This window comes from Condylostylus longicornis, unplaced genomic scaffold, assembly GCF_029603195.1.
Source record: "Condylostylus longicornis isolate FDR11 unplaced genomic scaffold, ASM2960319v2 ptg000040l, whole genome shotgun sequence".
NCBI lineage: Eukaryota > Metazoa > Arthropoda > Insecta > Diptera > Dolichopodidae > Condylostylus > Condylostylus longicornis.
The window spans coordinates 10897301-10909352 of NW_026578009.1; the positions used below are offsets into that span (position 1 = coordinate 10897301).

The 12052-nt window shown below is 23.6% G+C and overlaps 1 protein-coding gene across 3 annotated transcripts in view; it reads right to left on the reverse strand.

The window, feature by feature from the left end:
* The window catches only part of LOC129609489 (putative epidermal cell surface receptor), a 143601-nt gene extending 132106 nt beyond the window's left edge, over positions 1 to 11495 (reverse strand). For 2 of the 3 annotated variants that reach the window (XM_055521414.1, XM_055521412.1), the window contains exons 1-2: positions 11216 to 11495; positions 1321 to 2093 (exon numbers count right to left, since the gene is read on the reverse strand). In XM_055521414.1, coding sequence (XP_055377389.1) covers positions 1321 to 1498 — 178 coding nt within the window. In that variant the 5' untranslated portion in view covers positions 1499 to 2093; positions 11216 to 11495. Of the gene's footprint in view, positions 1 to 1320; positions 2094 to 10157; positions 10345 to 11215 lie in introns of those variants that run through there. The other variant, XM_055521413.1, reaches the window with a different exon arrangement.
* Between the last annotated feature and the right edge of the window lie 557 nt (positions 11496 to 12052).

Consider the following 12052-nt stretch of genomic DNA (forward strand, 5'->3'; position numbering starts at 1 on the left):
ACAAGTTAAAAAATAAATTGTAAAATTGACTTTAGTACATCAAACACACAAATAAACTATTATATAGCAAGACTGTAAACTTAAACAAATTACTTAACTAAACTTATATTATTAAAGTGTCGCCGAGATTCAATACTATTGTTAAGAAATAATTTATGTAAAAATATTATTCAAGAAAATACTAGTAGCAAAGTGAAAAATGTGTTTAACAATGACTAATAAGCAATAATGTAATTTCAGCTATTAAAAAATTTATCGTAAGAGAAAAAAAATCCTATAAAAATAGCTATTTACTTATTAGTTATTTATTAAAAATTATAAATTTTAAAGTTTTTGCGTCTAAATAAATATTACAGCAATAACACTGAAAAGAGTTTTACAGTAAATTAAACAGTAATCTTAGAGACTTATAATGTAATTAATTTTAGTAACATAATGTAAAATATAAAACTCAAAAAACTGTAGTTATTTAGTATTAATACATATTTGAGTCTATAAATGCCAAGTTGTTTTATTGAGTCAAAGTTGAGTCTATAAATGCCAATTTATCCTAAATAACTATATTTTAAATTTAATGCTAGTGTGTAAATATTCGTAGATTTCATTCAATAGAAAACCGCTAATTGTTCATGATAAATTTTTATCCAGGATGAATTTCTCGATGATCTCTAGAGTTTTAAAAGAAAAATTCATTCTCAAGTCGTGTATGTTCAAAATTTAATAATTAATAAGAAATTTTTCAAAATTTAAAAGGCTTCATAAAATCCGAATCTAATAATTATCTGGGCAATATCGCACTAGTCACTTTTTACTTTTTTTAATAAATTAATAAAAAAATTTTCAAAATTTCTGTTTATCCAATAATAAAAAAAAGCCCTGATGTATAACCGAATTCTAACATTAGATTTCTCACTCTGGCGGAAAAAATTGAAGCCTAAAATTCGATTAGCATCAGATTTCCTGTCAGATTTTTAAAAACAGTATGACGCACAGTAAAGTTGTGAAAATTTTAATGCGACTAACTGATTCTTTTGGATTTTACATTAATCATAAAGACATTTTGTAAATATTTAAAAAATTTGTTTAAGAATTTTACATAAAGGTATAAAATCAAGGGTATAAATGACTCTTAAGACAATTCTTATAAAAAATATATTGCTTTTAAACTAAAGCTTCAAAATATTTTCATATTAAAAGTTTTTGTTATTGACAAGAATAAATTTAGCGTGCGAGTAAATTTAGCATGCGAGTAATTACTTTCTCAACAAATTTAACTAAGTATAGCATAATTATTATAGAAATTCATAACATAAAACTTACCATCAAATATTTGTTCGGTTGTTGATGATGATGACGATGACGATGATGATAATTCGTTAATATTATCCTTTGGTAATATTGTTGTTTCTTGACCATTTAATAATCCAATAAAAAATATTAAATATGAAAATAATCCAATTTGATATTTTAAAATTCTAAAATCTTTTAAATTTCCCATATTGTTTAAAAGGAATATAATTTACTAATTTATAAATTTAAAAAAAAATTATTATTATTATGTTAATTACTTTTATACAAAAAAAATTATTTTTGTATTTTACTTTACTCCAATATTACAATATTTGGGGCTATTAATTTTTAAAATATGTGATTTATTTTTTAAATTATTAAAATCGATTATTTTAATTTTTAAAACACTTTAAATATTTTCTTATTATTTTCTATTTTATTTCACATTTAACTATATGCAAAACAATTTATTAAAAAAAAAAAAATTTTCTATTTTTAACAATTTTAAATTTTTTTTTCAGTATTGTTAAAGGTTGTTTTTTTTTTCAATTTTAAAGAATCGAACTTTGTTTGTTCTTGTTTATATTTTTTCTATTTTTTTTCGGACCTAAATAAAAATTTTAAAGTGTAACGTTTTTGAAACAAATCACTTTGCTATGAGACCATGTTTCCATAATTTTTAAACATTTGTTTTTTTTTGTTTGTCACAATTTGCACAAAAAAAAATATTTTATTTTTTTTTAATATTTTAATAGACTTTGAAAATAAATTTTCTATTTTTTTTTAAATTTCATGTAGAAAATCTGCAAAAAAAAAATTTTTAAAATTTAAAAAAAAACAGTAAAATAAGGTTAAATTTATAACGCTATTTTTGTTTGATATTTTTTTTACATAATTTTTTTTTTAAATAAATTTATAATGAATAAAAAAACAAGTCATAAAATTAAAAAAAAATGTAAAAAAACACAATGGAAAATTTATTCCAAAATATTTTTTTTCCTTGTTTTTATTGAAATCCTCGTTTTATCGTCACAATTTGGATTTTCTTTTTTTTTTTTGAATATTCATTTATAAATTATATTTTAGCAAGTACACAAACATTTTTATGCAACCAAATATATTTTATACATAGAGTCTATGTGATTGTTTTTAAAATATTTTTATTTTAATTTTTTATTTTTTTTTTTCAATTTTTCGTTTCTCTATTTTTTTATTTTATTTAGATTTTATTCATTTTTTTATTTAATATTTATTGTTGCAACACTTGCATACTTGAATAAATAAATAAACATTGTAAAGAATATCAAAAATGAAAAACAAAAATTATACTAAAAAAAAAACTAAAAACTAGAAAAGAAAAAAAACAAAAAGAAGGCTAAAAAATAATCACGTTTTTTACCTAAAAAAAATCAACTACACAATACAAAAAACCTACGAACTAAAAAAAGAGCAAAAAAGAAAAGGTATATAGAACTGGGAACTATACAAACTACGAACTTATACACAAAATATTATAAAATTTCTGCCATTTCTGGTTACTTTTTAGAATATTATCAGTCAGTGTACCATAATATAGAGCTAGTTTTCGTTTTTTTCTAATATTATAGGAGTAGAAAAAAAGAAAACGTTTTGAAGTGAATATAGGCAAGTACACAGGCATTATTATTGTTGTGTACGACTACATAAATAAAGAGTACATTGTATTGTATGAAGTACAAAAATAAAATACAACAAAATGTTGAAGAAAAAAAAATTCTCCCGCTAGTACCCGAAAATCCCGTATCTTGATTATAATAATATGCCTTTAGTTGAATTGAATTTTAGAAAAGTTAGAAAAGAAAAATAAAAGAAAATTAAAAAAAAATAAACTTACTAAATTCAAAATAAGTTACAAAAAAAAATTAAACAAAAATTACATCGTTATTCCAATGAATTATAAGATTCACAATGTACATTGAAAATTTTTTATATTTCTGTTTTTTTGTTTTCGAGATCGAAATGAAGCTTAATGTTTCCTGTTGAGTTTTGTTGATAAATAAAAAGAATTAAGTAAGTACTTGTACAAAATTTTGTTAAATTGTTAAATATTTTGGATTTTGAAAGGCGTATTTTGATTGCTAATAACAAAAAATTGAATACAAAGCTCGAAATTTGTATATAATGTAAATTCTAAAGCCTAAAACAGGACGGATTTCTGTTTTCATAAACAAAAAAATTAAATTTAAATTCTAATTTTAAATTAAATAACTAATTTTTCCATGTTTTTCTTTGTTAAATTATATTTTTATATTATAAATTGTTAATTCCTATGCCAACCACGAGTGGTAGAAAATATATAGCACTGCCCTTCTATTTACTTGTAATTAGTATTTTTGGCATCAAATTCAGCAATTCAAAAATTAATATTTAATCTTAAAAAATTTCTCATTTAAATCAAAAATTTCCATAACAACTAATTATTTATAACTAAAAAACAAAAACCTGTTAACATATGAGGCAGTTGAGTAATAAATTTTAAAAAATCTCTGTTAGAGTCGCGAAATAAACAGTCGGAGTTAAAGAATTGTCGTAGATGATTAAACTGCCAATAATAAAGTCTAATACATACATTTTATTATGTTTGCATATAAGTGTAGTTGTTAAATATGCATGACATACCAATGACATATTGCTACTTTGAGGTATTTTAAGCTCTAAAATTAATATTCAAAATGATTAATTAAAGGACTCAAATTTAAATTTGCAGGCTGCTGTTATTAATTTAATGATTTTAAGTCTGCTATTTTTAATTAATTAAAAGTAATGGGTACGTATAAGTAATTGCTAGTCTAAACATTTTGGCAATGACATTACAAAAATTGCTTAATTTCAATTCGTTTGTTTTATTTTGTCATTTCCAAAATAATTTCCGGTCATATTCTAAAATTAAATAAAATAGAATGAGAAAAAAAATTTAATGTTAGTTTGAGTCAAGAAGCTCATTTCTAGCACTTTTCCAAAAAAATTTTGAAAAAAAGTGCTTATTAGTTTCACTCTGTCCGTCCGTCCGTCCGACCGTCCGTCCGTCTGTCTGTCCGTCCGTCTGTCCGTGTGTCTGTTTACAAAACTTCTACACCCTTGGAGATAGAAAGCTGAAAAATTGTATGTATATAGATCTTTACTAAAAACTTATTTCCGTAGAACAAAATTTTTACCTATCTCTCCCCCTCTAGAAGTTTTACCCCCCAAAACCCTAAAAATGGCCTTTTTTAACTATTTGTTGCAATGAAACCATAAGCATTTTTAAAATTTTGCAAACTCGTAAAGGCAGCGGCTTGCTTCCCCTAGCGCGGTATACTATAGTTAAACTTTAGAAAAACAAAATGGCCGTTCAAATGTACCGTTATCTAAAGTCTTTTTTTTCCAAATTCTTGATTTCGTTTTTCTTCTAGACCTCAGCCTGTAGAAGCTTAAAATTTTAAGGGCTTTTAGACATTAACAAATAGTTCATCATTAGTTCATAGTTAGAAGAAATTTTTTTCCATCTCCACCCCCTCTCAAGTTATCGTCTCTTGAAATTTGTAAAATTTGAATTTTTGGCGCCTTATATTTCCGAAACCGCAAACGTTTTCAAATTTCTATAAACATAAAAAGCTAACGGTAAATTCAGTGACATTAAAAAATATAATTATTTTTCTTAACTAACACAATTAACCCTTAAAATCGAGCGTTATGTTAACCCCGCTTTATATTAATTTTTGCTTTATTTCAAAGACTGCATGTATGCATCATCCTAAATATATGCAATCCTAGAAATAGTTTCGTATATGAATGAAAATAATTTTAAGTGTGATAGGTATACATAGACTGTATTTAAAAGCAGAATTTGCACTTGTAGAAGGGAAAAGTGCTACAATACAAACCATTGGTTTGACCCAACTTTATTTTATTCAACTTTGAGTACGACGTGTACTAATAAAAATATACACAAAAAAGTTGTTTTTGTTTTTTTTTTTTTTAGAAAAAAGGCATTTAAGCACTCCAAACACAAACAACAGTACAAACAAAACTAAGAAAAACAAAGTTTCAAGTTTTTACTCCTTTTTTTTTTCTCTTTTAAATTATTTTTGTTCTTGAATTTTTATTTTAACGCGATTTTACTACTTTTTTCATACTTTTCAAAAATTCAACAGAATTCAAATATCCACACAAAAAAAAGAAGGCAAAAAAAAGGGAGCCCAAAAAAAAAATCATAAATTTTTTTTTTATATTTTAAGGGAACAAAAAAAACATCATCGCCGCAGCTTTTTGTGCAAGCTGAAAAAAAAATTCAAAACAAAAAAATTATCTGGGAGGCACTTAACATACAAACTTGTACATTTCACATTATTTATAAAAACAAAAAATTTAGATGGTTGGTTGGATGGTTGGATGGTCTTAACATAAGTTCATTACAAGTACATTCTACTAAAAAAAAAACGGAAAGCATTTTCATATAAATATGCATGAGTTTAGCCCAAAAAAAATTTCTAGCTTGAATCTATTTTATATTTTTAATATGAACCACCATATACATTTATACAAACATTTGCACATTCAGTGCAATATTTACTTCAAATAATATACCTAGTTTGTATATGCTTCAGGATTACGTCATGAAAATTTCAACATAAATAGGTCCCCAAAAAATAATATTCTAAAAATTCTGGTCTACTATAAAATAATATTGTGAAGAATAAAATGGTTTTATATGCTTTAATAACACTTTTATATAGAAACTCCTCGGTTACCTAAAAATGTATCCAATTTTGAAGAAACTTTAAATTTGTTTGCCTTTTTTTTTCCTTTTCTTTTATTAACTTTGTTATGCTTGATTTTAAAATTATTTTCTTGTACTCTTCTTCTTTTTCTCTTTATTTTTTTTTTATCATGGAAAGTTATTTGGGTTTTATCTAAGCTAACATTACAAAATAAATAAAATGAAAATAACAACAAAAAAATTCTTATGCATTACAATCGTGAATATATTATATGTATATATTTGTACGTATCTACATACATATGATATATACAAACATATTACATGAATACACAAATATAGGTAGGTACATATGGAAGGCAAAAGAGCAAAAAGCGTAAAAAAAAACAGAAAAAAACTTAAATAAACTGGTTTCAGTCGAATAAATTCGCGGTTTTTGCAATATGAATAAAATAATCGCGAGACAACTTGTTTTCTCCAGCAAAAAGGGTTATCTTAATTCTTAACATTATTAATAGAATACGGTTGGTCTCCAAGTGTTATGGTACTTGGGGAATATGGAATAATTAATTATTTCATAGACATACATATCTACAACATAACTGAAAATCTTATTAGTATTAGATTTCGAAATTGACTACTGAATTAGACCACATTTGATTTTATATTCATTCACTCTACAACAGTTTTATGAAATTCGTTTAAATGACTCTATGATCATTTTAGAAATTGCATATTGTTAGGGATATATTTAATTCATATACTATGAAAACTTTTTAATAGCTACTATGAATATTATATTTTTGCGTTAGGTTTAGCTACACGTATATTTGGTTTTTAAAAAATTGGAAAATATTTTAAATTTAAATACATAACCATGATTATGAAAAAATAGGCTGAATTATAAACAATTTTGATTACATTTATTGTCGTAAATGTCAAAAATAATTGGGTAAAGTAGAGCTTAATTACGAATTGTGTTCATTACATCTCACTTTTTGCACTAAATTTTATCGAGAATCATCACAAATTTTTGAACAGGAAAAGGTTCTACATAATTACATTTTTATTTCCGAATTAGAATATTTGCTATTGTGAATTTGCATAACCTTAGGAGGTTATTTTGTTGAAAACTTTAAAAAAATTCGATTAAACCAGGAATCATTTTTCATATTTAGAAATTTGCTATTAATAAGGATGGCAAAAATGCACAGCATTTTTCGAATGTGAATAATACTTTGCGGATACAACGAAGATAGTAGGAATAAGAAATCAATTATTTATATGAATTTACAAAGTAAATAAAATTAATCTTCTGTCTAAATTTATTTAAGTTTATATTTATATTTAACAACTAAAATTAATTTCGTTAATAATTGAAAAGGGTGAAAAAGTATAAAAAACAAATCAATTACCGGAGTTAAAAAAAAATGGATTTTTTTCTTGAAGTTTTTTTTTTCAAATATTCCAGTACTTTGATTCAATCAAAGATCTGAGGCCTGTGTATATCCGTGAAATGGTTCAGTAAACTTCTGACTAACCGTTGAACAATACATTTGTACCCATTTGCTTTCAATCACATAAATTTTAAGAATTATACACTTTTAGTACAGGATCACCCCCATATTAGTAAATACAAACAGCATGTTTCGTTTATTTTACGTCTGTTTTCTGTTATTTTAAAGAACAACAAACAGAAAATGAAAAATACATAAAAATTTTGTGGTACATAGTTGATTGTTTTGGATAATAGTTGAATATCATCATCATTACCAATCATTATCAATATCATTGTAAAAATATTGTAGGCAGAAAGTACAAAAATTGTACATAATTTATGCTTCATCTTTTTATTTTCAACTTTTGCTTCGAAAAAAAGTTCAGATTTTTGTAGAAAAAAATGAACAATTTAAAAATTGAAGTAAAATAAAGTGCATTTATTATAGTTTTTACAGAAACTATTTTCATATATATAAGACTGTATGTAATTCTGTGTTTTCTGCATTTAAAATTAGAAAAATTTGTTCTATGTGGAAATTTTTCAAATTAAAATTCTTTATTTTACTTGATTTTTTTTCTATCATCTTGTGTTGTTACACGGTTTTCAATTTATTTTTGATTTCTAATTTAATAAATGCGAATTAAAAAAAAAACGAAGACTGTTGGGAAATGATTTTTAATGAATAAGACAAAAAAAAAAAACAAATTTATGACGTTAATTATTTAGCGAAAAGTTCACCAAGAGAGGAAATGAAAAGCAACGGTGTGAATTAATGATGTTTTTAAAAATAAATTTTACGCAGTAAAATGTAACCAAAAACATACATTATAACAATAGAAGAATAAGTATAAGAAGTATGTTTGCTCGGTTCAATTGACTACAGCATTTAAACAAATTAGTCAATAGACTAAAAATCTAATTTGCTTAAATCTTAGTCAGGTTTGGAATTACTTGGCCATAGTTTTATTATTTGTGGTAAATATTTAAGCGGTAACCTACCTTTTTAAAAGTATTTAAAAAGGTAAATACTAAATTTGCAACTTCAAGCAATATTTAAAATGAAAACGTTAAACAATGTTTAAATATACGTACACGAACAAAATAGTTGAAATTGGAGTAAGATAAATGTTCGATTGGGCTTATTATTAAAAGGAATTCATGATAACAGATCCACCCTTGATCAGACCCGAATTAGATACAACCGTACCGTTCATACTAAGTACAACCGTACACTACGTTTTAGATAGTTCAAATTTAAAGTTATAGTTATCTAGTTGTGAACCATTTGAGTTACCAATTTTGTTATCACTATTGATTCCAGAATATTCAGAAATTTCAAAATTATGAATTATACACGAATGGTGAATCTTTCAAAATATTAGCATATGTTGCTGTTTTTTATTTTATATTAAAGAACTAATTCAAATTAAGTATATTCGGGAATCATTGTATGAAAAATTTAACTTATATTCAAACACCCAATTAAATGATTTTAGTATATTAATGTTTTTTTTGTATATCATCGTTAAATATGAAATTAAAAGATAACATTTAATCAAAATCAAGTATTAACATTGTGAATGTGTTAATTTTGATTACACATATACAAAATTAGAATTACAGAACTGTGAAGTTTTTGTTTTTCCTATATTTACGAAAAAAATTTACGACCATTCGCTAAGCTTCAGTAAGCTTCTGCTGTATTAATTAAAGTACAAGAATAGTAAATAAATAATTAGTTAAAAAAAAACAACAAAAAATTAGAATTAATTTATCAAAGTGCTTACAGTAATTTGAAACTATTTTGTGAACTTTTATTACATAGAAAGTTCGGATTTTAAAAATAATTTTTAATTGAAGCTTAAATATTTCAATAAAGACTTAACAAAAAGTTGCTAGTAAGTTTAAAATTTCTATGAATTGTTTGCAAAAATAAGTTTTTATTAGATAAAAATTTGTAGGAAAACTCCAAAGTGATTAAAACAGAAGTCAAAATTCTTTTTATGTACCTACCCTTTTAACATTGTTAAAAATATTTTATTAAAAAAAATGGAAAAATTTTGAAATAAAAAGAATTTTTGATATGATAAAATCTAATCATTGCCAGACTAAATTAAATCTAATGTGTTATACCTTCTTTATTATACAAGTACGAATGTATGTTCGAAAGGTATACTAAATTAGCCTTACAGTTTGTAACACTAAGAAATAATGCTCTGAGATATAGACTCAAGTGTTTGTTTTTGATCAGCGTCGAATCCTGAGTTGATTTAGCTTTGTCTGTCCGTCCTTCCTTCGTCCCAAACTTTCCTGGATTAACCCAAAAACTAACTTAGCTAAGTTCACCAAATTTTCCCAAATGATTTATTGTAGTAAGTACCGGAACCCTATTTAAATTGGATAAATTATGCTCAATAATCTTGAATGTTATTAAATTCTATTCATTAGAAATATGAGCAAGATTTTTTTTATTTAAACATAATAAGGAAAATGATCTCCAGAAATTATTTTATTTATTTGTTTATTTTGAATTTAATTGTTTTGTAAATTTGTTAGAATATACTTTGAATCATCTCTAATTTTCTGGTATAAGAAAAACTAAAACTAAATTTACAATAGTCCATTTACTTTCCAACATCTCCAGTTACAATACTCCTTAGTAGAATAGGTCAATATCAATTTTCATTGAAATTCTCACATATAAAAACATACATATATAACTACTTCCATCATAGCGATTAAATAATAAATCGAAATTTAAAAATTCCAAAAGTTAAGAAACTGTTATAATTGGAACTGGCAAAATTTTTTTGAATAACTTATACAAATTATGAACGACTTATAGGACGACATAAATATCCGTTTTAACAATTGACGAACAATAAATATATATACTCCGTATATCGAATTATAATGCAACGTTTATTTATTTGTTGAATCACAATATTCCACAAATTTTTTATTATTGTTTAATTATTCTCGATATCCATAATATAAATATAATCCATTTAATCCATATATTGAGTGTTCCATTTAGTTATTTATACATAAAAATTAAGAGCAAATTTTACATTAAACAAACAAACTCTTATTTTATATTCCAAAAGGGTAATAATATTAATTTTGGTATAACATCTTGTATATTTCGTAATTTTATTTAAAATTATTTTAATGAAAATTTAATTACTAAAATTTGAATCCATTTTTTCGCAGTATATCAAACGTCAGCACAGACTATAAGGTTGCATCCAACAAATTTACTTCAAAAAGCAATTTTAAAAGCAATATTGTCTAACAAAATTTAAAAGACTATTCCAATATTGGCACACTGAGAAAAAATGGATTGAATAGATGTGTTCCAAAATTTTTTAAAATATTTTTTAATTTCAATTTTAAATTTTTTTTTTTAATTAATAAATTTTATTTTATTAATGTTGCTTTTTCTTCTTTAAATAATTTTTTATTCAACTCTTTTTTCGTATTTAATTGTAAAAGATGAAAATATTTTTTTTTTTTGTTAAAAAAAATTATTTTAAAATATTTTTCATTTGTTTTTTTTTTCGTCTTTTCTATGTCACTTTCATTAATTTGAAACTAATTTGCAATTAAATTATTGACTTTTTTATTTAAATTAACAATTTTTTATTAAAATTAACAATTTTTTTTTTTTGAAATTTAAAATTTACATTTTGATTCCTATTTAATAATGGTAATTAAGAAACCAATGATCAGATATAGCTGCAAAAAAGTTTTCTTATTTTCCAATATTTCAAATAGCGCGACAAAAAAGCTCGCCTTCGATTTAAGTTCAAAGTAACTGAGGAAAAAAAATAATTTTTTTTTTTAATTCGCGTTTTTTCCTCAAAACACTCCTTTTTGTTTTTTTTTAAATTTGAATTTTTTTTTCTGATAAATTTCAAGAAAATTCCGCTACGTTGACATTACACGATCTCATCAGATTCAGGTAAGAAGGTGCACTGAAAGTGATTGTAAAAATTATTTACCAATGGTTTAATTCAATCCCGGCTTTGTTATTCTCTTTAATTTTTTTGTTTTATTTTTTCTTCTTGTTTTACATTTTATTTTTTGTTTGACTCTTTCTCAAACGGGTTTTTTTATACCAACAACAAAATGGAAATTTAATAATCATCATTATCATACAATCAACTATATTATTGTATTAATTCATGTATAAGAGAGATTATACTAAAGTATAAATACATATATAGGTAAATAACACACATAATACCAGTTAAAAGATGTGGAGAGTAACATTACAAAATCAAAATAAGAAGATGAAAGAAAACACTGAAAAATAATAATAAAAATAACAGTATAAGAAAAAAGCCGGCCACGTATCATTGTCCAAATATAAAAGTACAAAATGAGAAAAAATTAAAATAAGAAAAAAGAGAAAAACAAGAAATTAATGTGAGGAAAAAAATTTCTGTAGTAAATAAAAGTAGACTATACTAAAAATTAACTAACGTAGCAGAAACAAAAATTAAACATTCATACTACAA